Here is a 27,189-nt window from a genome sequence, read left to right as displayed (position 1 = left end):
CCTTCAGCAGGACCGACTGACTCAGTGCCAGCCAACTCCAGATTCGACTCAACTCGTTGCGCATCGCGAGATCGGAATGCAGACTACGGGGCAGACGAGCAAAGAATTCGCTTCCTTCCTCCGCTGCGTCTGTTTCGCTACGTGAAACATTTTTTGAGACTTCATTAAATGTACTCTTAGTTTTTTTCGGTAAAGTCACGTAGGTAAAAAAAATGAAATTAAAATTAATTAAAATTAAATAAAAATATTATTTTATTTTTATTAATTTTAAAAAATATTATTTTATTGTTTATTAATTTTAATTAAAAAAAATGAAATTAAAATTCATAAAAATCAAATGAAAATATTATTTTATTTTTATTAATTTTAATTTCATGTTTTTTTTACCTACGTGACTTTACCGAAAAAACTAAGAGTATGAATCCTTGCAGTCACGAAAGCTTCAAATCTAGAATTCATGAAATGTGTATTGATGATTGATTGTGCTTTACACAATCCCATCAGCCGCACGCCCTTCCAGGAGTGTATCATTGCGACAGCAGCGTTGGGTCAACACGAGCCAAACTCGGGATCCGGTTTTCGACATCCAAGGTCTCATCATCATCATCATCAGTCAGGGCCTGCAGTGCTTGAATCATCGCTGGTGGACTGCCTTTAACACACACGGGGTACCAATATCCCGAAAGCATCACGGAAAATATACCCATGGGCGTGCAAAAGGTCAAAGGTTCAAGCGGTCTCTCTGGTCACGGGCACGAGATGAAGACATTGCCAAAGTGGGGGGCGGGGTGGGGGGGGGACAGGGGGGGACAGGGGGGGGCAGAGGGGGGCAGGGGGGGGGGAGTCTCTGGGATGTAAACCACGGCAACATCATAGGTCATTAAACTATTAAACGATATTGTTTTATTTCGATTTAAAGCTTTCGTGACTGCAGGGATTCATCTTCTTGGTTCTTTCGGTAAAGTCACGTAGAAGGGAAATAATAAAATAATAAAAATAAAACATAATAAAATAAAATTCTCACGACGTGTCGGCCACAACGCAAGCAGCCGTCCTCAGGTGAAGAACAGGTCTGTCGGAAAGACAGCGTCTTCTACGTGACTTTACCGAAAGAACCAAGAAGATGATATTGTTTTTATTTTACCAGGTAAGAGCCCACTGAGCTGCTATGTAGCCCTTTTTCAGAAGCGACCCTGGCCATCACAAATGATAGCTCTAACGAAGTGGACTCATCATCACCATCATCGCGTAGAAATTTAAAGCAGCCAGCCGAATACTCTAAACACGTGGCGTTGATTCTAAATGTTGGAGGGTAAAACCGGTTGGCCCGTTTGGTTGGATGTCCACGTGTCGATGCTGGGAGCCACCCCATGCCTCTCTCGCTTTTTTTTTACTCTCAATTCTTGTATTTACTGGATCAATCAACAAAGGCATAGTTATCCAACAGCTGTACGCGTATGAGACACTCTCCGGTTGCAAAAGTCATATGTCAGAAGTAGAAAATCCCCCAAAAGTTACACTTCAAAAAGCAAAGACAAAAACAAGAAATGCAATGGTAGATAGACTTAAATTAGTATTCTTTTTTCTATTTAGATTGACAAAAAATGGTTTCACTTTAGATGCAGTAAATAACTGCCCTGCACTTTTACAAAGAATCTAAAACAAAATTTTTGATATTTTTCAAAAAGTGAAATACAGGTGATGCACATCAGAGCACAGATATGATCCTTTTCTTTTTTCACTGCTAAATCTTGTTGTAACTTGCACCGCATAATCTCCTCTTCTGGGTGCTAATGTAAAGGACATTGTTTCCTCTGATGAAGGCATCACCATATTTGTTCTTTAGTTGTCCATTAACATACTCTTCCGTTTGCTCCAGTGCGATGTTCATGTAGCCATCGAGGCAGGCCAGAACCCCTCTGTAATCCACCCCTGAGTTGAGTTTCACCACTACCACAGGGCGACCGATGATCTGCTTCAGAAAATCACTTGGGGTTTGTTTCCGCTAACTCATTGTGGTCAGAAGTATTGGTAGGTTTGCGTCGTGACGAGCACAAGGCGATGTCGGGATGCCTCTCTCTCTACCCCCCTCCCCACTCTCTCTCTTTTTTACTATCAGAGGAAACAAGGAGACGCTCGCTCTCTCCCTCCCGTCTCGAGCGTGCGTACAAATTCCATTGCGACGAAACCAGTCACAAAAACCGGATTTTCTCCCCCCACCACCACCACCGCTTAAAAGAGAAAAAAACAGAGGAACGCGTTGCTTTTGAAACAATGGTGGTGGAATGTGAGGCACACCTGTGTCGGTGATGGTGGTGACGAGAGGAGAGAGAGGGGGGTAGAGAGAGAGAGAGAAGGGGTAAGGAGAGCAGAACGTTACATCTTTCGTGAAATCTTTCATTTAAAAAGGGGGGGGGGGTTTACATAAAGCAAAGCATAAAAAAAAATAACGAAATGATGAACGAAGCAAAGTGCCGACTACACCGAGCATCTTCTTGTTTCCTCTGATCGTAAAAAAAGCGAAGGGGGGAGAAGGGGATGGGAGGGGAGATTGCGTAAACTTCAGCACACGACGGACTGCCGAGCCTGAAGAATGTTCAAATTGAGGTGTGTGTGTGTGTGTTTATCCGTGTTCTTTGTGTGAACATCGTCATTGGGGAGACAAAGGCGGCCGGGCGTGATGGCTGGCCACCCACCCAACTCGCGTGACCGTGTCGGCCCTCACAGAGGGCTGCTACTCGCTAACACAGCTTGCCCCGACAGTCTCTTAAAGGCTACACGAGGGATCTTTGTTTTTGTGCCGTAAAATGGGGAGCCGGTGGCACAGTGGTTAGCGCCGCACGGCGAACCACGCCGACCCGAGTTCGACAGTCACTGACAATGTGGCAGCCAATATTCGAACCCCGTCCTGGGCCACCGCACCCGTCTGGGTCGACTCGGCCTCAAATGAGTGCCCCGGTTTCGGTGAGATAAAACATCGCCGTTTAGGGAGACAAAGGCGGTCGGGCGTGGTTGCTGCCCCCCCCTCCCCCATCGTGTGCCACAGTACCGGCAGCCTTCATCGGTGCTGCTGCTTGCTAATAGTAAGCGCTTGGCTTAACACGTAACAGACTTTCGCGACCATTATTATCCATAAGAGGTTTTTGGGTGATATCGCGTAAATATAATTGTTTTATTTATATTTTTTTTAATATTATAATTAAGCGATATAACTCAAACCTCAAATATATTTGTTATATTTATTATATATACATTATAATTACGCAATCTAAACCCAACAACCTCAAATATATATTTGTTATATTATAAATCATATTTACGCGATCTAACCTAAAAAAAAACCTCTGCTATGAGCGAGCACTTGCCCCGATGTATGTCGCAAGCTATCCGGGTGGTGGGTGGAGGAGGGAGGGACCCTTTACCTTTTGTGTGGTGTCTTCTCGACCCGCCTCCTCTCCTCCACCTTGCACCGTGTGCCAGCCCCTCTCTCTCTCTCCATCGTAGCAGCCGCTCGCTATCAGCACTTACCCCGACATTCTGCTGTGTGGGTGGGGACGGGGAGGTTGGAGCTCGTTGGGTGTTGTACCTTTGTCTCTATCTCTGTGGGCGCGCGTGCGAAATACTTCCAAGTTCGCAGACCACAGTCGCGCGCTGCTGTAGCCCTTGTTGGTCGATCGCTTGGTTGATCGATTGATTGGTTGATTGGTCGATTGATTGGACAATCGCTTAGTTGATCGTTTGGTTGATTGGTCGATTGATTGGTCGATTGATTGGTCGATCGATTGGTTGATTAGTTAATTGATTGGTCGATCGCTTGGTTGATTTATTGGTTGATTGGTTGGTCGATTGATTGGTCGATCGCTTGGTTGATCGTTTGGTTGATTGGTTGATTGATTGGTCGATTGATTGGTGGACCAACAACTGGAGTTTGCTTTCATCGAAAACGATGGCCAAGGTCGCGGGGCACCTGACGAGACAAATCACCGTGCCGTTCCTGCTGGCCGTCATCTGCATCAGCGTCTTCATGTTCAACTACTACAGTCAACTCACGCAAGTCCACTGCACGTAAGAAGAATGCATTATACAGACGCACGCACACACAAATATAAAGGTCACCCGTATAGCCTCGGGTACGATATTTTTTGAAGAGCAAGTAACGTTTAGTAACGATTATCTGAGCCCGTCCTGGGTCTCCCCTAGGTCGACTCAGCCTAAAATGAGTACCTGGTGCGACGTGTAAACATCGCCACTAGTAGGGAGACAAAGGCGGCCGGGCGTGGTGCTGGCCACCCACCCCCTCGTGTACCGTGCCGGCCTTCATCGGTACTACTCGCTTACAGGATCTTTGTCTTTTTGGTGGTGGTGGTGAGTGGGGAGCGGTGGCGCAGCGGTTAGCGCTACGCTGCTCTACGAACCCGGCGACCCGAATTCGATTCCCGCTCACGACCACCAACACCAGCGACGACTATCTGAACCGGTCCTGGGACTCCCCTAGGTCGACTCAGCCTTAATGGAGTACCTGGTGTGGTGTGCAAACGTTCGCACTAGGGAGACAAAGGCGGCCGGGCGTGATTCTGGCACACCCAGGTAGGGCTCACTGACAGCACTTGCCCCCAATAGTCTCTTAAAGGCTATACGGGGAATCTTTGTCTTTGTTGGTGGTAGTTGTTGTGGTTGACAGTGGTTCTTGAGTGGTGATTGTACCTGTGCACATCATTGCCAATGCAGTAGCACTCTTGATTTCACCAGGTGGACATTTATAGGAGCCAAATACTCTAAAACGAGATTGAAAACTAATTTCTTTAAACCTGCTTTTTGTGTTGATTTTGTTGTCCGATTAGCACGGTTTGCTACGTACGCCGCGAAAGAAGTGCATCACACGTACACATAAAGGCACGTTGATTCTAAATGTTGACGGGAAAAACGGAGGACCCGGAGAAAAATCGACGCGGCCACGGGGAAAGAAAGAGAGAGAGACACAAACTCCAAATATACAGCGTGTGTTCAGGGTCGGGATCGAACCCACGACCTCCTGTATACCAGGCGACATAGCTAACATCTAATAGCCACCGTGATGATGACGAGAGAGAGAGACAGGCAAATTCCAAATATACAGCAGGAGTCGGGGGTCGGGATTGAACCAACGACCTCCTGTATACCAGGCGAGGGAGTTAACATATCCTAGCCACCGTGATGATAACACTGTGTAACACGTTTTTTTTGTTCCTGGGTAGTAAGTGTTATTTCCTAATTGCTTATGCCTCAAAAGTACAAAAAATGGCTCTTATTCCCCACAAACTTTGCTTTTGTGACCAGGACAGTGATATTTTGAAATTTACCTATTTTCAATGAGAAAACGGGCGAAATTGTGCCTTTTCGCTCACATCAAGTCAGAAAAAAACTAAATATGAATCAATATGAACATGTATTTATACTAAAGTAATACAAAATTTACTACAAAAGATTTAGAAGTGAGTAATTTTTCAAGATTTACGATTATACTGTAAATCACTTTCACGAATCGGCATGAGCAATTACGAAATGACACTCGCTACGCAGGAACAAAACTTGTGTTACATAGTGTAATTAGAGAGAGAGAGACACAAACTCCAAATATACAGCAGCAGTCGTCAGGGTCGGGATCGAACCCATGACCTCCTGTATACCAGGCGAGGTAGTTAACATCTCCTAGCCACCGTGATGATGATGAGAGAGAGAGACACGCAAACTCCAAATATACAGCAGCAGGCGTCAGGGTCGGGATCGAACCCATGACCTCCTGTATACCAGGCGAGGTAGTTAACATCTCCTAGCCACCGTGATGATGATGATGAGAGAGACACACACAAACTCCAAATATACAGCAGCAGGCGTCAGGGTCGGGATCGAACCCATGGCCCCTTGATACCAGGTGAGGGAGTTAACATCTCATCGCCAAGACACAATGTGGGACACCACGGCATCCCACATTTGCTGTGTCTTGTCCTCTATCGCATTGTTCAGGGGGGTTACGAGGGTGGTGGGGGGGGGTCTACGGATGACATGTCCCCACTTTACAAATGTTAATCATCATCATCATAATCCTGTTGTGTTTCTTCAATCTTCGTTGAATTTCATCGAAATCGTCCAACAGTTTCCGTCGTAACTCGGCAAAGGTGACCTGGGGAGTCTTTGTCCCCCGCGGACGATGATAAAAATTCCCGGGGCTAATGATCATCATCGCACCAGCCAATGAATCATCGTCTCGTTTAATCATTAGCACCCGTCTGCTGTAATATTCGTTACGCAATCAGTTGCACAATGCGCAAGTTGTGTTCAGGAGTGCGGCGGAGCTAGTGGTTAATGTGTGCTGACTCTGCTGCTGCGACACTGAATATCGAAACCGGCTCTTGCCGAAAACATTTGGGCAGTTCACCAGCGTCGGTTCAAGCAATAAGCCCCTGACTCTCCTCCTTCTGTTGCTGTTGTTGCTGCTGATGAGACACTGCACGTAGAAACCTGTCCAGAGTTTTACCCTTGCATTGAACCAACGTTTCTAGGAAGCCCGACTCTGCTGATGAACTACAATTCAATGTCAACAAACTGGGGTCCAGGGTTTTCGCTCACGCTGCCGGAAATCATGCACGCGCCAATGAGGCCGCGGCAGCTGATGGAATGTGTTTTTAAAAATGCCACTGGTTCCTCCCGTTCCGCAGATATAGATGTCACTGGTTCTTCACGTTCTGTAGATGTAGATGCCACTGATGCTTCACGTTCCACAGATGTAGATACCACTGGTTCTTCACGTTCTGCAGATGTAGATGCCACTGGTTCTTCGTGTTCTGTAGATGTAGATGCCACCACCGCCATCTATTGCGCGGGGCGGTCGAACTTACGACTCACGTTCCGAACGGGCCACTGGACATACGGAGGCAGGTTTGTTCGTATCTCTGAAAGTTCGTAAGTGGAATGTTCGTAAGTAGAGGACTAGTCCCTGTATAGACACAGAGGCGTGGAGAGTCGCCGTGCTTCGGTTAACTTGACATCGGCCCCGTGGCCTGTCGCGTTTGGAGACGGCGCGCCTCTGATAGCGTATCTCGCGCGAGGTCAACAGCTGTCCCAGAGAAGCTGCGAGGCCGCTCATTTTTACGATCGGAGTGGACTCCTCCGACCAGTCGCTCTCGGGTCACCGACCCCTCGGTCGTAAACAAACGGATCAAAGGTGAAAAGCCACCGAGAGGCGCCTCCGATCTAGGTCAGGTTTTGGCAGCGCACCCTGCGAAATAAGTCCAATGCGCATGCTACGTGCATGCTACGTGCATGCTACGTGCATGCTACGTGCACGCTACGTGCACGCTACGTGCACGCTACGGACATGGTGGAAGCGACTCTGTGGCCTGCAGCAGCAACACCACACGAACTTTCTCTCTGCTGAAGATCTCTCGTCGTGGTAGCAGCAGCAGCAGCAGCACCTCGACATTCTGTTAGCCTATGGGCAATGTTAGTCTATCGGCAATGTTAGTCTATCGGCAATGTTAGTCTATAGGCAATGTTAGTCTATGGGCAATGTTAGCCTATGGCAATGTTAGCCTACGTACAATGTTAGTCTGAGCAATGTTAGCCTATAGCAATGTTTGTCCATGTGAAATATTAGTCTATGGCACTGTTAGTCTATGAGCAATGTTAGCCTAGGAACCGTCCATAAATGACGTCACGCACCTAGGGAGGGGAGGGGGGTCAAACATTTGTGACGATGTGTGACGAGGGGGGAGGGGGGGTTGAGAAATATGACCTCACATCAAAATGCGCAACTTTCAATAAATGTTAATTAAATAGAATTGTTATAACAACACTAATTTTGATACATTTTGATTATTAACTATTTGATTATTTAAATGTACTAAGGTCACCTTTATTTATTCCATGAAGGAGCATTTTTCTTCTCCATGGGAGAATGGAGAAGCATACATTTTGAACATTTTTTGAATGATTGTTATTAAACATTTTGATTCTAATGATCCTACCAGGGCTTTCATTTTGTGAAATGAATATGTGATTGTTATAATTGTACTCTCCATTTTGCTTCGTTCTACTACAAAGTTTCAAGTATTTTTTTATAGTTATAATTACTTTTAATATTTTATAATTATAAGAGAATTTCAATATCATATTCTGAACATCTGCAGTATTAGTTAGACGTTTAATATTTTTACGCTAAATTTCAGCTTTCCAACGCCTCCTTTTTAATACATGTTTTCTCCTACAATATCAGAGTGCAGTGCCACATTAAATACGCAGTACAATGACGATAGTTGAAAGTGATTTGAAGCATGTTTTATTTTCAAAATGGAAATATGGTTGGGGGGGGGGCAGAGCTTTATTACGTCATATTTGAGGAGGGTCTGACTTTTTGTGACGCCGTGTGACGAGGGGGAGAGGGGGGGGTCAAAAATCGGCCAAAATCGCGTGACGTCATTTATGGACGTCCCCCTATGGCAATGTTAGCCTATGGACAATATTAGTCTGAGCAATCTTAGCCTATAGCAATGTTGGTCTATGTGAAATGTTAGTCTATGGCAATGTCAGTCGATGAGCAATGTTAGCCGATGGCAATTTTAGTCTATGTGAAATGTTAGCCTATGGCTAACAAAACAGGTGTTAAAACACCAAACTGAAACCTTTTACAAGGAATCATGTTACTGCATTAACCACAATGCTTGTGGTCAGAATGCAAACAAAAAACATCCTCTGATAACACTGGTCAACACACTTTTTCTGGCATAAGGTATTCCGACGGTTTTAAGGTAATTTTGGGGTGCTGATTACAAATCTGGCATAATTTTTTGTCTATCACATCAGGTTTTTGAGATATAAAATATTGCATTTTTAATAAAAACTGCAGAAGAAAAATATTAAATAAATGTGGATATCTACATAAAATGATATTATAAACACACTATCCTAAAAATACAGCACCATATTTTAACATTAAAGCAGTCACTGACTCGCAACAACTTGCAATCATAAGTGACAGAGTTAATTTCGGGTAAAATCAATGAAAATGGGGTATGCCTATAGCATAAAATGAGATGTGATAGAGCAAATCTGAGATCAGATTTGGAATCAGCACCCTGAAATTAGTCTAAAACAGCTGCAAAAGTCCAGGCCAGAATTTTTTTTTTGACCAGTGTAATATATGCATTGTCTTTGAAACTGATTGGTCCACACCAGAGACAGCTTTCTTTTGAGCCTCGTCTCAAAACGGTGTTAGACTAGAGCAGGGGTCGGCAACCAAAATAACAAGAAGAGCCATTTCTTTCCAATTCGGTACAAAATTCAGTATTTCAAGAGCCGCAATGCATCTGAGTACATACTGTACATACGTACATATCGTCAAGAAGCAGCCCGTAAAGAGCCGCATGCGGCTCCAGAGCCGTAGGTTGCCGACCCCTGGACTAGAGGATGTTTTTTGTTTGCATTTTGACCACAAGTATTTTGGTTAATGCAGACATGATTCCTTGTAAAAGGTTTCAGTTTAGTGTTTTAACATCTTAACACAGCTGTTTTGTTGCCAGAAAAAATGGGAAAACCTATTCGCATATTTTGGTACTGGCAAAGGAGGTCCCATGATATGGCAATGTTAGCCTATGGACAATGTTAGTCTACGTGAAATGTTAGGCTATGCCATTGACTAACATTTCACGTAGACTAACATTGTCCATAGACTCTATGGGCAATGTTAGTCTATGGGTAACGTCAGCCTATGGGCAGTGTTAGTATATGGGCAATGTAAGTACATGTGTGGTAGAGTAAGACCACCGTGGGAGTCTGCGCTCCTCCAACGGAGGAGGTGGAGGAACAGCGGCACCACAGGGGACGTCTCTCTCTGCTGCAGCCCTCTCGTCCTCGTGAAAGCAGCAGCAGAAGCACCTCCACACTCCACTCGCTAGAGTCGATTCTAATGCATTGCCATGCCACGGCTGCCATCAGTGGCCGGTGATCACTGAACCGCTCCTGCCCCCCCCCCCATCCTCCATCTCCCATCACCAAACCCTCCCTCGGTGACCAGCACCCGCACTGACCCCGCTTGGTGAAGTATGGTCAACCCGGGTGGGTGCGATTCCAAGAGCGTGTGGACCCCCCCCTCTTCTCCTCCCTCCCCTCCTCTTCCCCCCCCTTCCTCTCCCCCCCCCCTTCCTCTCCCCCCCCCTTCCTCTCCTCCTCCCTGCCCTCCTTCCCCCTCTCCCCCTCCTCCTTCCCCCTCTCCCCCTCCTCCTCCCTCCCTCCCTCTCCTCCTCCCCTCCTCCTCCTCCCTCCCCTCCTCCTCCCTCCCCTCTTCCTCCTCCCTCCCCTCCTCCTCCTCCCTCCCCTCCTCCTCCCTCCCCTCCTCCTCCTCCCTCCCCTCCTCCTCCTCCCTCCCCTCCTCCCTCCCCTCCATCCCCTCCCCTCCTTCCTCTCCTCCTCCCTCCCCTCCATCCCCTCCACTCTTCTCCTCCCTCCCCTCCTCCCTCCCCTCCTACTCCCTCCCCTCCTACTCCCTCCCCTCCTACTCCCTCCCCTCCTCCTCCCTACTCCGCCCCCTCCTCCATACCGACGTCGTTACAATACGGCAGGGTGCAAATCTCGAGAGAGTCGCCAAAGCAGCGATGGCGATGATAAGGGACCTGTGCCCGAGTCACGCGGTCTCGTATGCGACCACAGTACCAGCAAGAAAAACAACAACAACAATAATCACAGGTGCATCTGGCTTTTCATCAAGGATCTCAAAACGCCGTACAGGACACAGCATCAGTCACAGCAGACACTCGGCATGACTGTGTGCGTGCGTGTGTGTCTGTGTGTGTCTGTGTGTGTGTGTCTAACAACACGGCAGGGTCGTTAGACACAAGAGTGTAGCGGTTTGCGCGCTGCGCTATGAACCCGGCGACACGAGTTTGATTCCAGCTCACGGCCGAAACCAGTGACGATTATCTGAACCGGTCCTGGGCCTCCCCTAGGTCGACTCAGCCTTAAATGAGCACCTGGTGCGGTGTGTAAAAACATTGCCACTAGGGAGACAAATGCAGTCGGGCGTGGTGCTGGCCACCCACCCCCTCTTGTACTGTTCCGGCCTTCATAGGTGCTCGCTAACAGCACTTGCCCCAACAGTCTGTTAAGGCTATACGGCGGGGGATCATTGTCTTTGTTTTTACTTCTTTCGCACCGTACGTAGTCAACCGTGATAATCGGAGGTGCGCGCGGGGTGGTTGGGGGACAACAAACACAACGACGACGAGCAGTTCTAAAGAAATGAGTTCGTCAACCGAGACGATGATTTAAAAGTGCAGCTTAGCTCCCAGTGAGTGGCTTCCTATTGATTAATTGTCGGTCAGGAAAAGCGTTCCAGACGGCCGCAAAAGCGCGGTGATCGCCGCCCTTCGTTCGATGACTGAGCCAGAGACGACGCCGCCGCTGCCGCCGCTGCTGGTGTGAGGATGCCGACCGAAGTTCGACGGTTTGGGACGCTCCTTGATGAGATCAGCAGCAGCAGCAGCGGGGTTTCGTGGTTCATTTGCGGAAAATGAGTACCGGGATAAGCCGTACATGAGTTTGCATTTATTGAATATTTGAGTCTCTGTGCGAGTCTCTCGGTGTTGATGAGACTATTATTAGTCTCTACGGGGTTATGTGTTTCCCTGCGAGTCTATAAATAGAGCTGTCTGCGAGGCTACGTACTGTCTGTGTGAATCTGCGTGTGTGTTGTCTCCATCTGAGTCTGTCAGTCTAAGAGCTGATAATTGTTTTTATTCATAATCAACGTTTTTGGGTTTAGATCGCGTTATTTATAAATATGTCGTAACCCTCCACCACCCGACACGGCCAATCAGTAAAAAAGTGTCACGTTGACAAAAGACAAATAGTTCACTGCTTTAGCCCACCGGTGTGTTGAAGCGCGAGACCACAACATTTACAATTTGAGTACGACGTTTCGCTGGTAATTGCATCCAGCATCATCGGGCAATTCGCCAGAATGGTGAGGCTCTGCTGTGTCTCCCGTTCTTATATAGAGCAGCAGCAGGGTGACGTCATCATTAACTCATTAACTCATTAACTCATCAGGTGCAAAGATTTGAGGGGGGAGTTATTGTAATTATATACTAGATTAGTAATCAGGCTATTGTTACGATGCGATTTGTAGATTAGTAATCATTTGGAATGTGTTTTATTGTGATTATGCTACATTAGTAATCAGTTAGTGTGTGTTTCCCTTATAAGGAATTGTAATGTATCTTATTTAATAATACTCTTCCAGGCCGCACTAAGCCTGTAGCTGTCTGAGCGGTTAAAGTTATTTCTGTTTCTATCAATTTCAATCGATTCTCTAATTAGTCTTTGCCAGTAGTAACTAGTTTACTACTGATAATACGCTTCCAGGCCGCACTAAGCCTGTAGCTGTCTGAGTAACTAGTAACTAGTTTACTACTGGCAAAGACTAATTAGAGAATCGATTGAAATTGAGAGAAACAGAAATAACTTTAACCGCTCAAACAGCTACAGGCTTAGTGTGGCCTGGAAGCGTATTATTAAATAAGATACATTACAATTCCTTATAAGGGAAACACACACTAACTGATTACTAATGGAGCATAATCACAATAAGACACATTCCAAATGATTACTAATCTACAAATCGCATCGTAACAATAGCCTGATTACTAATCTAGTATATAATTACAATAACTCCCCCCTCAAATCTTTGCACCTGATGAGTTAATGAGTTAATGATGACGTCACCCTGCTGCTGCTCTATATAAGAACGGGAGACACAGCAGAGCCTCACCATTCTGGCGAATTGCCCGATGAGGAGGGGGGGGGTGCAGTGCCTCTGTATCTCTGCTGGTGTCGTGCCAAGTCTCGGCTCCCTGGCTGCCTGGCCAGTGGCAGCCTCGCAGGCCCTCGGGGCCATGGCGACCAAGCGCTCTGGGGTGGTGAGCCAAGGTGAGCGGGCCAGTTTGGCTGCTGCAGAGGCGGAGGATAGTGAGGTGGGACTGCCTGGAGGAGGGAGACCCGCAGAGGAGAGGGACGAGGCGCGAGCGTCGACCTCGAGGCGAGCGGAGGAGGACGCCTGGTGGCAGCGGGCGAGGAAGGGAGAGGAGCCGACGAGGAGTGGGATGGTGTCGGCCAGCCCAGGAGAGGAGGCGGAGGAAGCACCGAGCTCGGCGGGCCTGCAGGCGCAAGGTGCCCAAAGCGACGCTGTCCAGGCAAGTCCTGGACCTGTGGGGGCAGGGCGGCCCCAGGAGCGCGCAGGGCGGTGGCGCGGAGGTTCGGCAGGGAACTTCACCCCGCTACACGCTAAGAGGCATAACTGCGTGCGGGTGTCCTTTAAGGAGGACGTGCCAGAGGAGGTCACGATCGACAGACCGAGGTTCGTGCGGTCAGTGATGGTCGAAACTCTGAAGGTGGATCCGGCAGATCTGTTTTGCTTGATAGCCTTGCCAGGTGGCAGGGCTTTTGACGTGAGCTTTAAGAAAAGTAACTTACTGCAGCGTTTTATGACTTTGTTCGAGGAGAAGGCGGGGGAACGGCCACTGTCACTGCTGAAGCTCCAACTGCTCTCTGAGCTCGATACAAAAGTGGTCACCATATTTTTGTACAACGAGGCTCTGCCAGACCACGACGTCGAGGTGTGGCTGAGGCAGCACTGCCTGGTGCTTTCGGACAGTAAGCGGGTCCAAGACTCTTTAGGGATCTGGACGGGCGCCAGGCAATGGCGAGTGAGGTTGAGAACGGCAGAAGGGGCTCTGCAACACATCCCGAGCGCCCTGAACATTGGTGGCAATAGGGGCTACGTGGTGTATGCGGGGCAGCCGAAGCTCTGCAGGCGATGTGGGGGGAGTGGCCATCTGGCTGCAGCGTGCGAGGCACGGATATGTTACCGATGCAAGGCACGAGACCACGTTGTGGCAGAATGCTGTGCCCCGGCATTGTGCAACCTATGCGGGAATAAAGACCACTTGTACAGGGACTGCCCACTGTCGTACGCAAATAAGGTCCGCGCACATAGGAGCAGGGTGGCGGATGGAGAAGGGGAGGTGGCCGAGGACGGGCTGAAGCCAACGCAGCCCGGCGGGAAGATGGAGGACGGGGGTGGAGAGGTGGGCAGGCAGGGTACGCCACTGCAGGACGAGAGGGAGGAGGGGGAGATGACGTCGGAGGAAGACGCGGATCCCACGGGCCGGCAGGTGGAGCACCCTGGGGACAAGGACGAGGAGCCCGTGGGAAAACCCCCCGACCCAACGGTGGTTGACTGGGCGGAGGCGGTGGAGGCGGGGGAGGACGGAGAGGAGCAGCAGAGGGAGAGCACCAGGAGGGAAAAATTCAAGAGGGTGGTGAAAAGGAAGCAGAAAGCGCCGCGTGGCCCAGCGAGGTCGACCCGCAAACGGGACCTGGAGGCAACAGACTCCTCGATAGACGCGAGGTCGTCGGAAGATGGTGCTGTGGCGGCTAAGACCAACCAGGGAAGAGGGCTGCCCAAGGAGCCTAGGAGAAGGGAACAATTGCAGGGATTGGCTGACACAAACCTGTATGAACTATTGGACGATGGATCTGGGTAGGGAGAGACAATGCTGGGTATGGACCTTACCGTAGCATCAGTCAGAGGTGGGACAAAGTCATTGTTATGCAAGTCCAAGTCGAGTCGCAAGTCATCAAATTCATGACTCGAGTCTGACTCGAGTCCAAGTCACATGACTCGAGTCCACATCTCATAGGTGGGACAAAGTCATTGTTATGCAAGTCCAAGTCGAGTCGCAAGTCATCAAATTCATGACTCGAGTCTGACTCGAGTCCAAGTCACATGACTCGAGTCCACACCTCTGGCATCAGTAAACGTGAGGGGAATGTGGGGCAGGGCTAGGAGGGGGGCCATTCTACATTATCTACGGTCCCTGAAAAAGGACGTTTACTTTTTACAGGAGTGCCACTTGCCATACTCCCTTGGTCGAGAGGATCTGGCTAGGGACTGGGAGGGACACTGCTTCTGGTCCGGAAGCAATGTTAATAGGTGCTCAGGAGTGGTTATCCTCCTAGGTAGAAAGAACATAGAGGTGCAGGAGGCCCGAGAAGTGGTCCCGGGACGACTCCACTATGTCGATGTTGCATATGGTGGGGCGGCGGTCCGGCTGATCAATGTGTACGCCCCCACAGGCTCTCCGGAACGTGTGGAGTTGCTAGAGAACGTGGCAGCCTTGCTGCTAACACGAAGACACATCGTCATGGGGGGTGATTTTAATTGCCCTCTAACCCTGGCGGACACGCGGCCAGTCGCCGGATGTTGAAAGTTGGACCCCTCCTCTAGGAGGCTGGGGGCTTTGGTTGGAGATTTTGATTTGATTGACGCTTACCGGTCGTTACACCCAAAGCGACCAGGGTTCACGTGGTCGAGTTGTTTGGGAACCGCACACTCGAGGATTGATTTCCTCTTTGTCTCTGCCAAGGTTAAAGTGGAGAGAGTGGAAAACGAACCTTTCTCTTTTTCTGACCATAAGATGATAGCGGGGGGGCTCAGAATCCCAGATGGGCTGAGGTTGGGAAGGGGAATCTGGCGCATGAACTCGGGACTGCTGGAGGACAAAAAGGTGGTGGAGGAATTTGTCAGGCAGTACGAGTAATGGAGGAGCCTGCGGTGTTGCTTTGGCACGATAGCTGAATGGTGGGGAATGGTGAAGGGGCGAATTAAGTCCTTTTTCCAGTCCCAGAGTAGAAGGAGGAGCGTAGGGGTTGTGTTGCGGGGATTGAATGAGAGATTGGAGGGAGCATATAAACTGATGGAACTGGGATTCCCCGTCATGGGAGAAATAAAGCAACTAAAAGATAGGATCACTGCGGTGTGGGAGAAGCAGGCCGCGCAACTTGCATTCAGGGCTCGGGTGAAGGCGGTCGAGGAGGGTGAGCGTTGCACGCGTTTTTTCTTTAAGAAGTGCAGGAAAGCGGACAACACAATCCGAGAATTGGTATGTCCCAGGTTAGGTAGACTCAAGAACACAGAGGGGATAACGGAGGCCGCCAGGGGTTACTACAAGGAATTGTACAGGAGCAGGCCGTCAGACGAGGGGGCGCGGAGCACACTGCTAGGGGGGGTAGATAGGGTTATTGAGGCTCCAGAGGAGATAAACAAGCATATCCAGAGGGCAGAATTGGATGAGGTGGTGGGGGGATTACGTCGGCACAGTGCACCAGGTTTAGATGGGATACCGGCTGAATTCTATGTTACGTTTTGGAGTACCCTCAGGGACGACATGTGGCAGATGTATAAGGAAATTACGGAGGAAGGCCCTGTGCCAGATTCAATGACAAGAGGGGTCATAACCCTTATATACAAGGGGAAGGGGGAGCGCAGCGACCTCGGGAGCTGGCGCCCGATCACCCTGCTGAACACCGATTATAAAATCCTGGCCAAAGTTATCGCGGCGCGTCTGGGGAAGGTGGTGGGGGAGGTGGTGGGGTCGGACCAGAAGTGTGCGGTTCCGGGCAGGCGGATATCCGATAACCTCGTTCTGTTGAGGGAGGTGGTGGAAACCACTGTGGAGAGGGGTAATTCATTGGGTCTACTCAGTTTGGATCAGGAGAAAGCATTTGATAGCATCTCGCACGATTATTTGTTCGCGGTTTTGAGGCAAATGGGGGTGGGGAAACAGCTTATAGACTGGATAGGGAAGCTATATCATAAGCTCACAGGTAGCCTGCTAATAAATGGAGTCCTCTCGGAAGGGTTTCCAATTGGGTCCGGTGTGCGGCAGGGGTGCCCGATGTCGCCGGTGTTATTCATAATGTGCATGGAGCCTTTTTCCCAGGCTGTCAGGGGAAGTCGGCTGATTAGAGGGGTGAGCATGCCAGGGTGTGCGGAACCAGCAAAAATTGCAACGTATATGGACGATGTTGTCATTTTCTGTGGGAATGTTGCTTCAGTATGGGAGGCCCTAAGACTTGCGGATAGATTATTTTTGGCCTCAGGATTAAAGGTGAATGTAAGCAAAAGTGAGCTGCTGATATTCGGTGACCCCAGGTTATTTGAGGGCCGCCCGCCAGGTATAACGGTCCAGGGTGAGGGTATCAAAATCTTAGGAGTCACGTTCTATAGGGAGGACTCGGCGACTAAGAATTGGCGGGGAAAAGAGTGCATGGTGAGAGGCAGGCTGGCTGGTTGGGCAGACAGGCGCCTTTCAATGGAAGGTAGAATGTTAGTTTTGAGGGTGGAAATCCTCCCGGTACTCATCTACCTGGCCTACGTGTTCCCACCAGGGGCGCAAATGGCAAAAAGGTTGGAGCGCCTGTTTTTCAAGTTCATCTGGGGGGGAGGGATGGACCGAGTGAAGAGAGAAACAATGTACAAACGTGCTGAGAACGGTGGGAGGGGGGCCCCGAATGTCGTGTGTATCCTTAACACGATTTTTGTCTGTAATACGCTGCGACTATATTTCTCCAATGGGCTCCAGGTGAAAGCCTCATATTATGTTCGGTATAGACTGGCGTGGCTCCTGAGACGGCTAAGCATGGCGTCGTTGCCACGCAGCACCCCCCTGGCTTGGCCTCAGGGGTGGTTGTGCACCGCGGTAAATGAATACATCACGAAGTACGAGCCGGACCGGACGCGGGGGTCGTGGGTTCCCAGGGAAGTCCTGGCGGAAATGTCGAAAAAGGAGGTCTGCACAGAGGTGCCAGGTGCTCGGGGTACCCGGGCACGACAAATTTGGGAAAACGTAGCAACGGCAGCCCTGACAAAAAGGCAGCGGGACTTATCCTGGCTGGCCGCATGGGACAGGCTGGAGTGCAGACTATTTATGTGCTCCCGCAGATTGGCCCGCTCACCTGATTGCCCGAGAGGCTGCGGCCTGGGAGAGAGCGCTGCTCATGCCCTCGTACAGTGCCCATTTGCCCAGGAGGTGTGGGAGTTAAGCCGACCCCTGCTGTCCCATTTTTGCCCCGTAAAGGCCACAGCGCCTAATATGATTTGGGGGATGTTCAGGCAGAGAGCGGGTGGGGTCTGGGCTCAGGCATGGGCCGTCATAGGTGCCGTAAAAGAGGCCCTGTGGATGGCGCGCCAGAAACTGATTAAGGGCGCCTATATGTCGCCTCCCGAGGTGTGCCGACTGGCCAGGGGGCTGTTGGAGAGGGTGGTGGAGGTGGAGCGGGCGACAGCGGGCGACAGCGGGCGGAGCAGCCACGGGCGCGAAGTGGCGGTGGCCGCTGCCCAAGTGCGGGATGGGCTAATTCGAAACGACCCCCCCCCCCCTTTCGAGAATGAGTGGATGAACGCACCCCCCCCCCTTTTTTTGCGACGGTGAATTTTTGGTTTTTTCTGAGTGAAGGGTGTGAAAGAGAGGAACTTGATCGCGGCGTAGCTCGGTGCGTCGGCAGTGAAGGGGATCCCCTGTTCCCGTTACGTTTGTGTGGTTTTTCCGGTCCTTTTGGCTGTACAAAGCAGAGGCCTGCTCCCGCTTGAAAGGAAATAAAAACCTTAAATCGCAATTACCAGCGAAACGCGTTCCTGAACCGGTTCTCCCTGATACACTGCTGCGGCTCGTCGGTGTCCCGTGGGTTCTCCAGCCACCCCGGGGTGTGCGAGGGCCCCAGACCGGGTGGTCTGGGGTGGCCATGCTGCCGGAGGGTGGGGGAGCCGCGGGCGCTGTGGGAGGAGTGACCCAGCTGCAGCGAGCACATGGAGATGGAGACGGAGTCGCGGCGCACGGCGCAGCCTGAGGAAGACACCCGGGGCGCTGCGAGAGACCGTAGGAGCGGGGCGGGCCCGTCTGGTGCGAGGGTGATGTCGGGTGAGGCGCAACAAGGGAAGAGAGTGGGGGGGGTGGAGGGGTTGGGGAGCGCGGGGAGGGAGGAGCGGGGAGGAGAACGAGGGGGAGCGCCGGGAGGAGGGGGTGGGAGTACCCCCGATCGGAAGGGGGAGGAAGGGGCAGGAGAGGCGCCCGCAGCCCAGGGGCCGGGAGGGGGGCAGTGGAGAGAGAAGACGGCGGGGGTTGGCCCGGTGGGTGCGGGGAGGCCCGGCGGGGGAGCGGGGAGGTGGCGCGGTGGAGCTGGGGCGGGCCTGACCCCGTTGCAGGCCAAGAGGCACAATTGCGTGCGGGTCGAGTTTAAGGAAGATGTGGAAGAGGGGGTCACCCTGGACAGGACGACCTTCGTGAGGTCGGTTGTGCTGGGAATGCTGCAGGTGGAGGTGGAGGACTTGTACTGCCTGATTGCCCTGCCGGGGGGGAGGGCATTCGACGTGAGCTTCACCACCAACATCCTGCTGCAAAAATTCCTTGCCCGTTTCGAGGAGAAGGCGGGGGAGAAGCCGCTGGCGTCTATGAGGACGCGGTTGCTATCGGACCTGGAGACGAAGGTCGTGACTGTGTTCCTTTATAATGAAGCGTTGCATGATCAGGACGTGGAGGTGTGGCTGCGGCAGCACTGTGTGGTCCTGTCGGGCTGCAAGAGGGTGCTGGATGCGGCGGGGATATGGACGGGGGCCAGGCAGTGGAGGGTGCGTCTGAAGACGGAGGGGGGGGCACTGAAGCATGTCCCGAGTGCTCTGAACATCGGCGGAAACAGGGGCTATGTGGTGTACGCGGGACAGCCCAAGCTGTGCAGGAGGTGTGGGGGAGGGGGGCACCTGGCAGCAGCATGCGTGGCGCGCATTTGCTACAGGTGCAGGGCGCTGGACCACACGGTGGAGGAGTGCGGGGAGCCAGCCCTTTGCAACCTGTGCGGCAGCAGAGGGCATTTGTACAGGACCTGCCCAGAATCCTACGCTAACAGGGCGCGGGCATGGCGGAGTGGCCAGGTGGAGGAGGCGACGGAGGCTGCCGGACGGGAAGCGGGCCGGGAGCGGGAAGGGGAAGGGAAAGGGGAGGTGGAGGAACCGCGGCCCCCCGAGGAAGGTGAGGGAGGGGGATCGGCGGGGGAGGGAGCACCACCACCACTGGAGGGGGCGGAGGAGGGAAGGGGAGACAGCATGGAGGACTCGGGAACGCCGCTGGGGAACTGGTCGGAGGTGACAGGAGAGGAGGGCGAGGTGGGGCAGCGGGTGGAGGAAGGGGCGGATGAAGCATGGGAGGAAGTGGGGGGGAGGAAAAGGAAGCGGGACAGAGTCCTGATAGGAGCTAGTCCCCAGGAAGACACGAGCCCTTCAGGATCCGCGCCGGACTCGGGAGAGTCGGGGTGGAGGTGGGGGGAAGGGGGGGAACGTTTGATCCGGGGAAAGCCCCGTAAATCAAAGGGGAGGAAAACGGTTAAGGGGAAGGCGGGCAAAGGCAGGAGGAGGGAGCGCGCGCCGGAGTCCGACACGGGATAAATCACGCCCCGGCATGGACATATCCGCAGCATCGGTCAATGTGAGAGGGATGAAGGGGAAGGGAAGGAGGGGGGCAATCATGCAGTGGCTGCAGCTCACCAGAAGCGATGTAATCTTCCTCCAGGAATGTCACCTCCCCTACACCCTAGGGTCGGAGGCTCTGCTGGACGGATGGAAGGGACAGTACTTTTGGTCTGGCAGCAACGAGAGCAGGTGCACAGGTGTGGTCACCCTCATAGGAAGACGGGGAATGAGTGTAAAAGGGACCCAGGAAATAATACCGGGTCGGCTTCTCTGTCTAGACGCTACTTACCAGGGCGTGCAGCTTCGGCTGATAAACGTGTACGCCCCGGTATGGTGCATGGAAAGGAAGGAGGTGTGGGAGAGCCTGGCGGGCCTACTGGCCACCAGGAGGCAGGTCATCGTGGGGGGCGATTTGAATTGCCCGTTAGGCCTGGCGGACCTGGTGTCGGTGAAGGGGAGGAGGAAGTTAGATTCCTCTTCCAGGGAACTGAGGGAGCTGATGGGGACCTTTGGGATGGTGGATACGTTCAGGAGGATGCACGGCACGCGGCCAGAGTTCACGTGGGCGGACAAGAGTGGGGGAGCACAGTCACGCATTGACTTTATCTTCGTTTCCGACAAGGTAAATGTGGGCAGCGCGGGGGTGGAACCTTTTCCCCTCTCGGATCACAGAATGGTGGTGGCGGAGCTTGTGATCCCGGGGGGGGTGAAGAGGGGGAAGGGCGTGTGGAAGATGAATGTGGGCTTGCTGGCGGAGCAGGAGTTGGTGGAGGATTTCAAGCGAGCGTATGCCAGCTGGAGGACGCTGCAGGTGTGCTTCCCCACGAGGGTGGAGTGGTGGGGGCATGTAAAGTGTAGGATCAGAACGTTCTTTCAGTGTTACAGTAGAAGAAAGGGGGTGGGTAGGGATTTGAGACAATGGAACGCTAGGTTAGAAAGGCTGTATGGGCTGCTAGGGCTAGGGTTCCCGGTGGGAGAAAGGATAGCGGAGATGAAGGGGAGGGTAGCCTCAGTCCTGGAAAAGAGGGCTAGGCAATTAGTGTATAGGGCGAGGGTCAGGGCAACAGAGGATAGGGAGCAGTGTACACGTTTTTTCCTTAAGGCGGGTAGGGAGGGAGACAATGAAATGAGGGAGCTGGTTAGTCCTACTAGGGGTAGACAGGTGACGACGGAAGGGATGATTAGTGTAGCGGAGGACTTTTATGGAGAGTTGTATAAAGGGAAAGGGATAGATGGGGGGCGGCGGGAGGAGCTGCTGGGAGCATTGGCGAAGAGGGTTGAGAACCCGGAGGCGCTAGGGGAGAGGATTCAATGGGAGGAAGTGGAAGGGGCGGTGAAGGGGCTGAACAAGAACAGGACCCCAGGCCCGGACGGGATCCCGGCGGACTTTTACATAAAATTCTGGGAACTCCTGAAGGAGGATGTTGTGCAAATTTGTAGGGAAACGTTGGAGGAGGGGCAGGTACCGGACGACATGCAGGAGGGCCTGGTGACACTGATTTATAAAGGGAAGGGGGAGCGTAGAGACCTGGGAAGTTGGAGGCCAATAACCCTCCTGAACGCGGACTATAAGATCGTGGCAAGGGTGGTGGCAGGGCGACTGGGGAAGGTGGTGGGTGAGGTGGTGGGGCCGGACCAGACATGTGCGGTCCCGGGGAGGAGGATCGCGGACACTTTGGTGGTCTTGAGGGAGGCGATTGAAGGCGAGAGAGAGAGGGGGTGTCCGTTGGGGATCCTAAGTCTGGACCTGGACAAGGCCTTCGACCGCCTCTCTCATGAATTCATGCTGGCGGTGATGGAGAGGATGGGGGTGTGCGGGCCCCTGGTGGAGTGGGTGAAGCGACTCTATGGGGGGCTCAGGGCCAGGCTCCTGATAAATGGGGAATGCTCCGGGATCATCCCAGTGGGATCGGGGGTGCGGCAGGGATGCCCGATGTCCCCAGTGCTATTTGTCATGTGCATGGAGCCGCTGGCGCAGATGATAAGGAATGACCAGAGGATTGGGGGGGTGGTAATACCGGGGAACAAGGAGCAGGGAAAGGTGACCCTGTACATGGACGACGTGGCCGTGCTATGCAGGGACGTGGCATCGGTATGGAGGGCAATGGAGGGGATGGGGAGGTTCTGCGCGGCCTCCGGATTGAAGGTCAGTGTGGGGAAAAGTCAGCTCATGGTTTTTGGAGACCCGAGGCTTTTCGAGGGTCGGCCGCCGGAGCTGAGTCTACAAACAGAGGGGATAAAGATACTGGGGGTGTTTTTCTGTGGGGATAGGATGGGGGAAGGTAACTGGGAGAAGGGGGTGAGGAAGGCAAAGGGCTGCCTAGGTAAGTGGGCTGGGAGGCGGCTCACGATGGCCGGTAGAATTATGGTGGTTAAAACAGAAATATTACCACCCCTAAACTACTTGGCGCAGGTGTTCCCGCCAGGTGGGAGGGAGGCTAAGGCCTTGACCACGGCGATTTTCAGGTTTATCTGGGGGGGAGGGATGGAGAGGGTGAGGAGGGCCGTGGTGTGTCTGCAGGTCCAGAATGGGGGGAGGGGTGCCCCAAATGTGGGGTATACCCTGCAATCGACCTTTGTCTGCAATGCGCTGCGGCTGTTCTTCTCTGCGGAGCCGCGGGGCAAGGCAGTGTGGTATATGAGGTACCGACTGACGTGGCGGTTGCGGGGGCTCGGGATGACTGAGGCAGGAAGGAGCACCCCTTTGGACTGGCCGGGGGGCTGGGTTAGCGACGTGGTGGGGAGCTACGTCGGGCAGCACGGCCTGAGCCGGTGGGGGGGTCGGTGGGCCCCCAGGGAGGTGCGGGCTGCGGCGGAGAAGGAGGAGGCCTGTGACGAGGTGGCCGGTGCGAGGAGGGAGACGCACGGGAAGATTTGGAGGAATGTGGCGTCGGCAGTGCTCACGAAGGAGCAGCGGGACCTGTCATGGCTGGCTGTCCGAGACAGGTTGGAGACGCGGGGTTTCTTGTACAGCCGCCAAATGGCGCATACCCCCAAGTGCCCGAGGGGCTGCAACGCGGATGAAACTGCGGCGCATGTGATGGTGGCGTGCCCTTTCGCCCAGGAAGTCTGGAGGAGGAGTAAGCCGTTGCTGGCCCGTTTCGCTCTATCAAGGGTGACGGCACGGGACGTCATGTGGGGAGAGCTGCGGGGGGTGGGGAGGGAGGACAGGGACCGGGTGTGGGCTGTAATAGGAGCGACGAAAGAGGCGCTGTGGAAAGCGCGAAAGAAGGGGCTGGAGGGGTCCCTGACGTCCCCGTTGGAGACATGTTATGCTGCGAGGAGACTGTTGGAAAGGGTGGTAGAGATGGACCAAGGGAAAATGGGGCGCGAGGCCGCAAGGGAACGATGGAAGTGGCCGCTGCCCAGGGTGGGCTAGGGCGGGGGGGGGTGGGAGGTCCTCGCCGGCATCCGGGGGGTGAAGGTGTGCGTGGCTGGAAGGGGAGGCTTCCCCTCCGATGCTGTGGCACGGGTGATCCCGGCCCAGAGGATGGGTCGGTGACTGAGCGGGACCTTTAGGGCGCGAGTGAGGGGGCGCCCCCTCGGGATTCGGTTTGTTTTTCGGTTTGTTGTCACCGCCGAGATACTGAATACAATTTAAAAACCGCAATTACCAGCGAAACGTCGTACTCAAATTGTAAATGTTGTGGTCTCGCGCTTCAACACACCGGTGGGCTAAAGCAGTGAACTAATTTGTCTTTTGTCAACGTGACACTTTTTTACTGATTGGCCGTGTCGGGTGGTGGAGGGTTACGACACATTTATAAATAACGCGATCTAAACCCAAAAACGTTGATTATGAATAATATTGGTCGCGAAAGCCTACGTGTTAAATTGTTATTATACCCTTTTATCTGGCAACAAAACTGACATCTTTTTTTACAAGGAGTCATGTTTGCATAGACCACAATACCTGCAGTCATAATGCAAACAAAAAACATAACTCTGATAATGTGCACTGTCCTTGAAGTTGATTGGTTCACACCCGAGACAGCTTTCCTTAAAGCCTAGTCTCACATGGTGTTGGACCAGATGACGCCAAAGGGGCGCACGGAGTCTAAGACTGTCTGCGAGGCTACGGGGCATTTGCGCGAGTCTGTGGGTGTCTATGAATCTGTGGTGCAATGAGTGAATTAATTTGCGAATGAGTAACGTGGTGAGCGAGTCAATGGGTGAGTGAGCGTGTGAATGAAGTCGAGAACAAGTGAGCTATAGTGAGCGTGATGGATGAGTGAGTCAGTCAATGGATGAGTGAGCCAATGGATGAGTAAGCCAATGGGTGAGTGAGCCAATGGATGAATGAGTCAATGGATGAGTGAGCGTGCGAATGAATGAGTGAACGAGCTATCGTGAGCGAGCGAATTATTGAATGATGAGGGCGCGAAGGAGCCGGTTACGGGAACGAAGTGGTGCGCATTCAATCGACCGGCTGATTACACAGGCGTTCGAAGCGGCAGGGGGGGGGAATGAAGCAGCGAATGAATGGAGAGACCGGAACGGGGTGAGCGAGGCAATGAGGTGGGGGGTGGTTGCGCTGCCTCTCGGAATCTCGAAATTGCAGATAAACCGGTTATGGATGTTGACACAACGCTCCTGGTTTCACTGCTGCATCGTGTAAAACCAACATTTGTTCGTAGTAGCAATAATACTGAATGTATCTATAAAACTCCCACGGCACCCTAGTTATAAACTAAACTCCGTTGTTCACGGGCCAATTGTGGATAGAGAGAGGTGGAGGTCCTGTTCCTTCTCCGTTGAAGGAGCCCAGACCACAGCGGGTTTATAACACCGTCCGAAGGCTTACATAGCCATAGACTTACATTGCCCATAGACTAACATTTCCCATAGACTAACATTGCCCATAACTTACATTACCCATAGACTAACATTGCCCATAGACTAACATTACCCATAGACTTACATTGTCTATAGACTCACATTGCCCACAGACTAACATTGCCCATATACTAATATTGCCAATATACTAATATTGCCCATATACTAATTGCCAAAATACTAATATTGCCCATATACTAATATTGCCAATATACTAATATTGGCCATATACTAATATTGGCAATATACTAATATTGCCAATATAATAATATTACCCATATACTAATATTGCCAATATACTAATATTGCCCATATACTAATATTGCCAATATACTAATATTGCCCATATACTAATATTGCCCATATACTAATATTGCCAATATACTAATATTGCCCATATACTAATATTGCCCAGATACTAATATTGCCCACATACTAATATTGCCAATATACTAATATTGCCCATATAATAATATTGCCAATATACTAATATTGCACACGGACTTACATTGCCAATACACTTGCATTGTCCATCGACTCACATTGCCCATAGACTTGCATTGCCCATAGGAGTAAGACTGATGGCCTTAATCTAAGTTGTCTTGTGGTTGTTGTTGTTGTTTGACTGGCATCCCACTGGGATTTTTGCACACAGCGTTGGTGTACGGTGTTTTTTCTGCAATATTTTGCTGTCTTTTCTTGGATTTTCTGTTTGCACTTAGTCACATATTCACTTTAAGATGTTTTCTTGTTCATGTTTTTGTTTTTTGTTTGTTGCGGTTGCACCCGATTCAAGAGCCGAATGGCTCACAGGGCTATACCAAATAAATGAACTTGAACTGGAACTTACATTGCCCATAGACTTACACTGCCAATAGACTTACATTGACCATATGCAAGTCTATTGGCTGTCGCCTGATGAAGCTAATTGTAATTACTGGCAAAACGTCGTACTCAGATTGTGAATCTTGTGGCTTGGCTCTCTAACACACCGGTGATGCTGTACTAGTATACTTCACTATATACTATACTACTATACATTACACTACTATACACTACACTATACACTACTATATACTACACTATAAACTATACACTAGTGCTGTACTAGTGACGAATCGCCACGTTCTGTTGCGATTCGCTAGTTGGCTGTGTTGGGTGGTGGCGGGTTTTAATGACACATTTATATATTTATGCGATCTAACCAAAAAAAACTCTATTATTGATTATATTGGTTGCGAAATCCTACGTGTTAAACAATCGTAGTTATGTGCTAACAGTAGTAGCCCTATTCTTGCTGTGGATTTCACACCTGATGATGATTGCTTGTGTTGCAGTCGAAACGTCGTGAGAATTTTTATTGTTTTATATTTGTATTTTATTATTTCCCTTCTACGTGACTTTACCGAAAGAACCAAGAATATGAATCCCCGCAGTCACGAAAGCTTTAAATCAGTAGTAGCCCTGTGCTAAAGGTTCGCTGTCGCCTGATGATGCTGGTTGTAATTACTGGGGTTTTACCCTCTAACACACAACTGGGTTAGTGCTGTACCGGTAACAAATGGGCACGTTTAGTTTACGTGAAACAACCTTGATAATTGTATGTGTCGGGTGGTGGCGGGTTTAACGACACGCGTACATTTACGCGATAAAAATCCCCCCCAAAAAAAATCCTCGATTATTCGATAATATTGGTCGCGAAAGCGACCCCCAGGAACAGGTTTGCAGATTTGCTGAGCATGTCTGTGAGGTCCTAGGGGAGGAAAAATCCCTCAGCCTGGAAAACGTGGCACAAAGTGGGGATGACCCTGCCGAGGCTGCGGTGCATCAAATATTGGAAGAAGAAGTTACCCGCTGTGAGTGGTTGGCTGAGATGCAATCTGTTGTGGAAGTACTGAAGGCGATCCAGAGTCTGATACCAGGAAAGGCACCGGACAGAGATGATCTCCCAAGCGAAATGCTGAGGAAGGGTGGCGTTTGTGCACAGACTGCCCTACATGACATCATAACAACAGTCTGAACCA

At 51.3% G+C, this 27,189-nt stretch overlaps 1 protein-coding gene and 1 pseudogene across 1 annotated transcript in view; one reads left to right on the top strand and one right to left on the bottom strand.

Moving 5' to 3' along the window:
- Window positions 1-1,744: 1,744 nt before the first annotated feature.
- On the bottom strand, window positions 1,745-2,014 carry LOC144950394 (U6 snRNA-associated Sm-like protein LSm6 pseudogene; annotated as a pseudogene).
- A 579-nt stretch (window positions 2,015-2,593) lies between these two features.
- The window catches only part of LOC144950261 (alpha-2,8-sialyltransferase 8E-like), a 57,199-nt gene continuing 32,603 nt past the window's right edge, over window positions 2,594-27,189 (top strand). Inside the window, exons 1-2 of the mRNA XM_078880323.1 lie at window positions 2,594-2,611; window positions 3,956-4,065. Coding sequence (XP_078736449.1) covers window positions 2,594-2,611; window positions 3,956-4,065 — 128 coding nt within the window. The remainder of the gene's footprint in view (window positions 2,612-3,955; window positions 4,066-27,189) is intronic.

This window comes from Lampetra fluviatilis, chromosome 57, assembly GCF_964198595.1.
Source record: "Lampetra fluviatilis chromosome 57, kcLamFluv1.1, whole genome shotgun sequence".
Lineage (NCBI taxonomy): Eukaryota > Metazoa > Chordata > Hyperoartia > Petromyzontiformes > Petromyzontidae > Lampetra > Lampetra fluviatilis.
The sequence above is the reverse complement of the archived record's forward strand: the minus strand, read 5'-3'. Positions and strand labels throughout refer to the sequence as shown.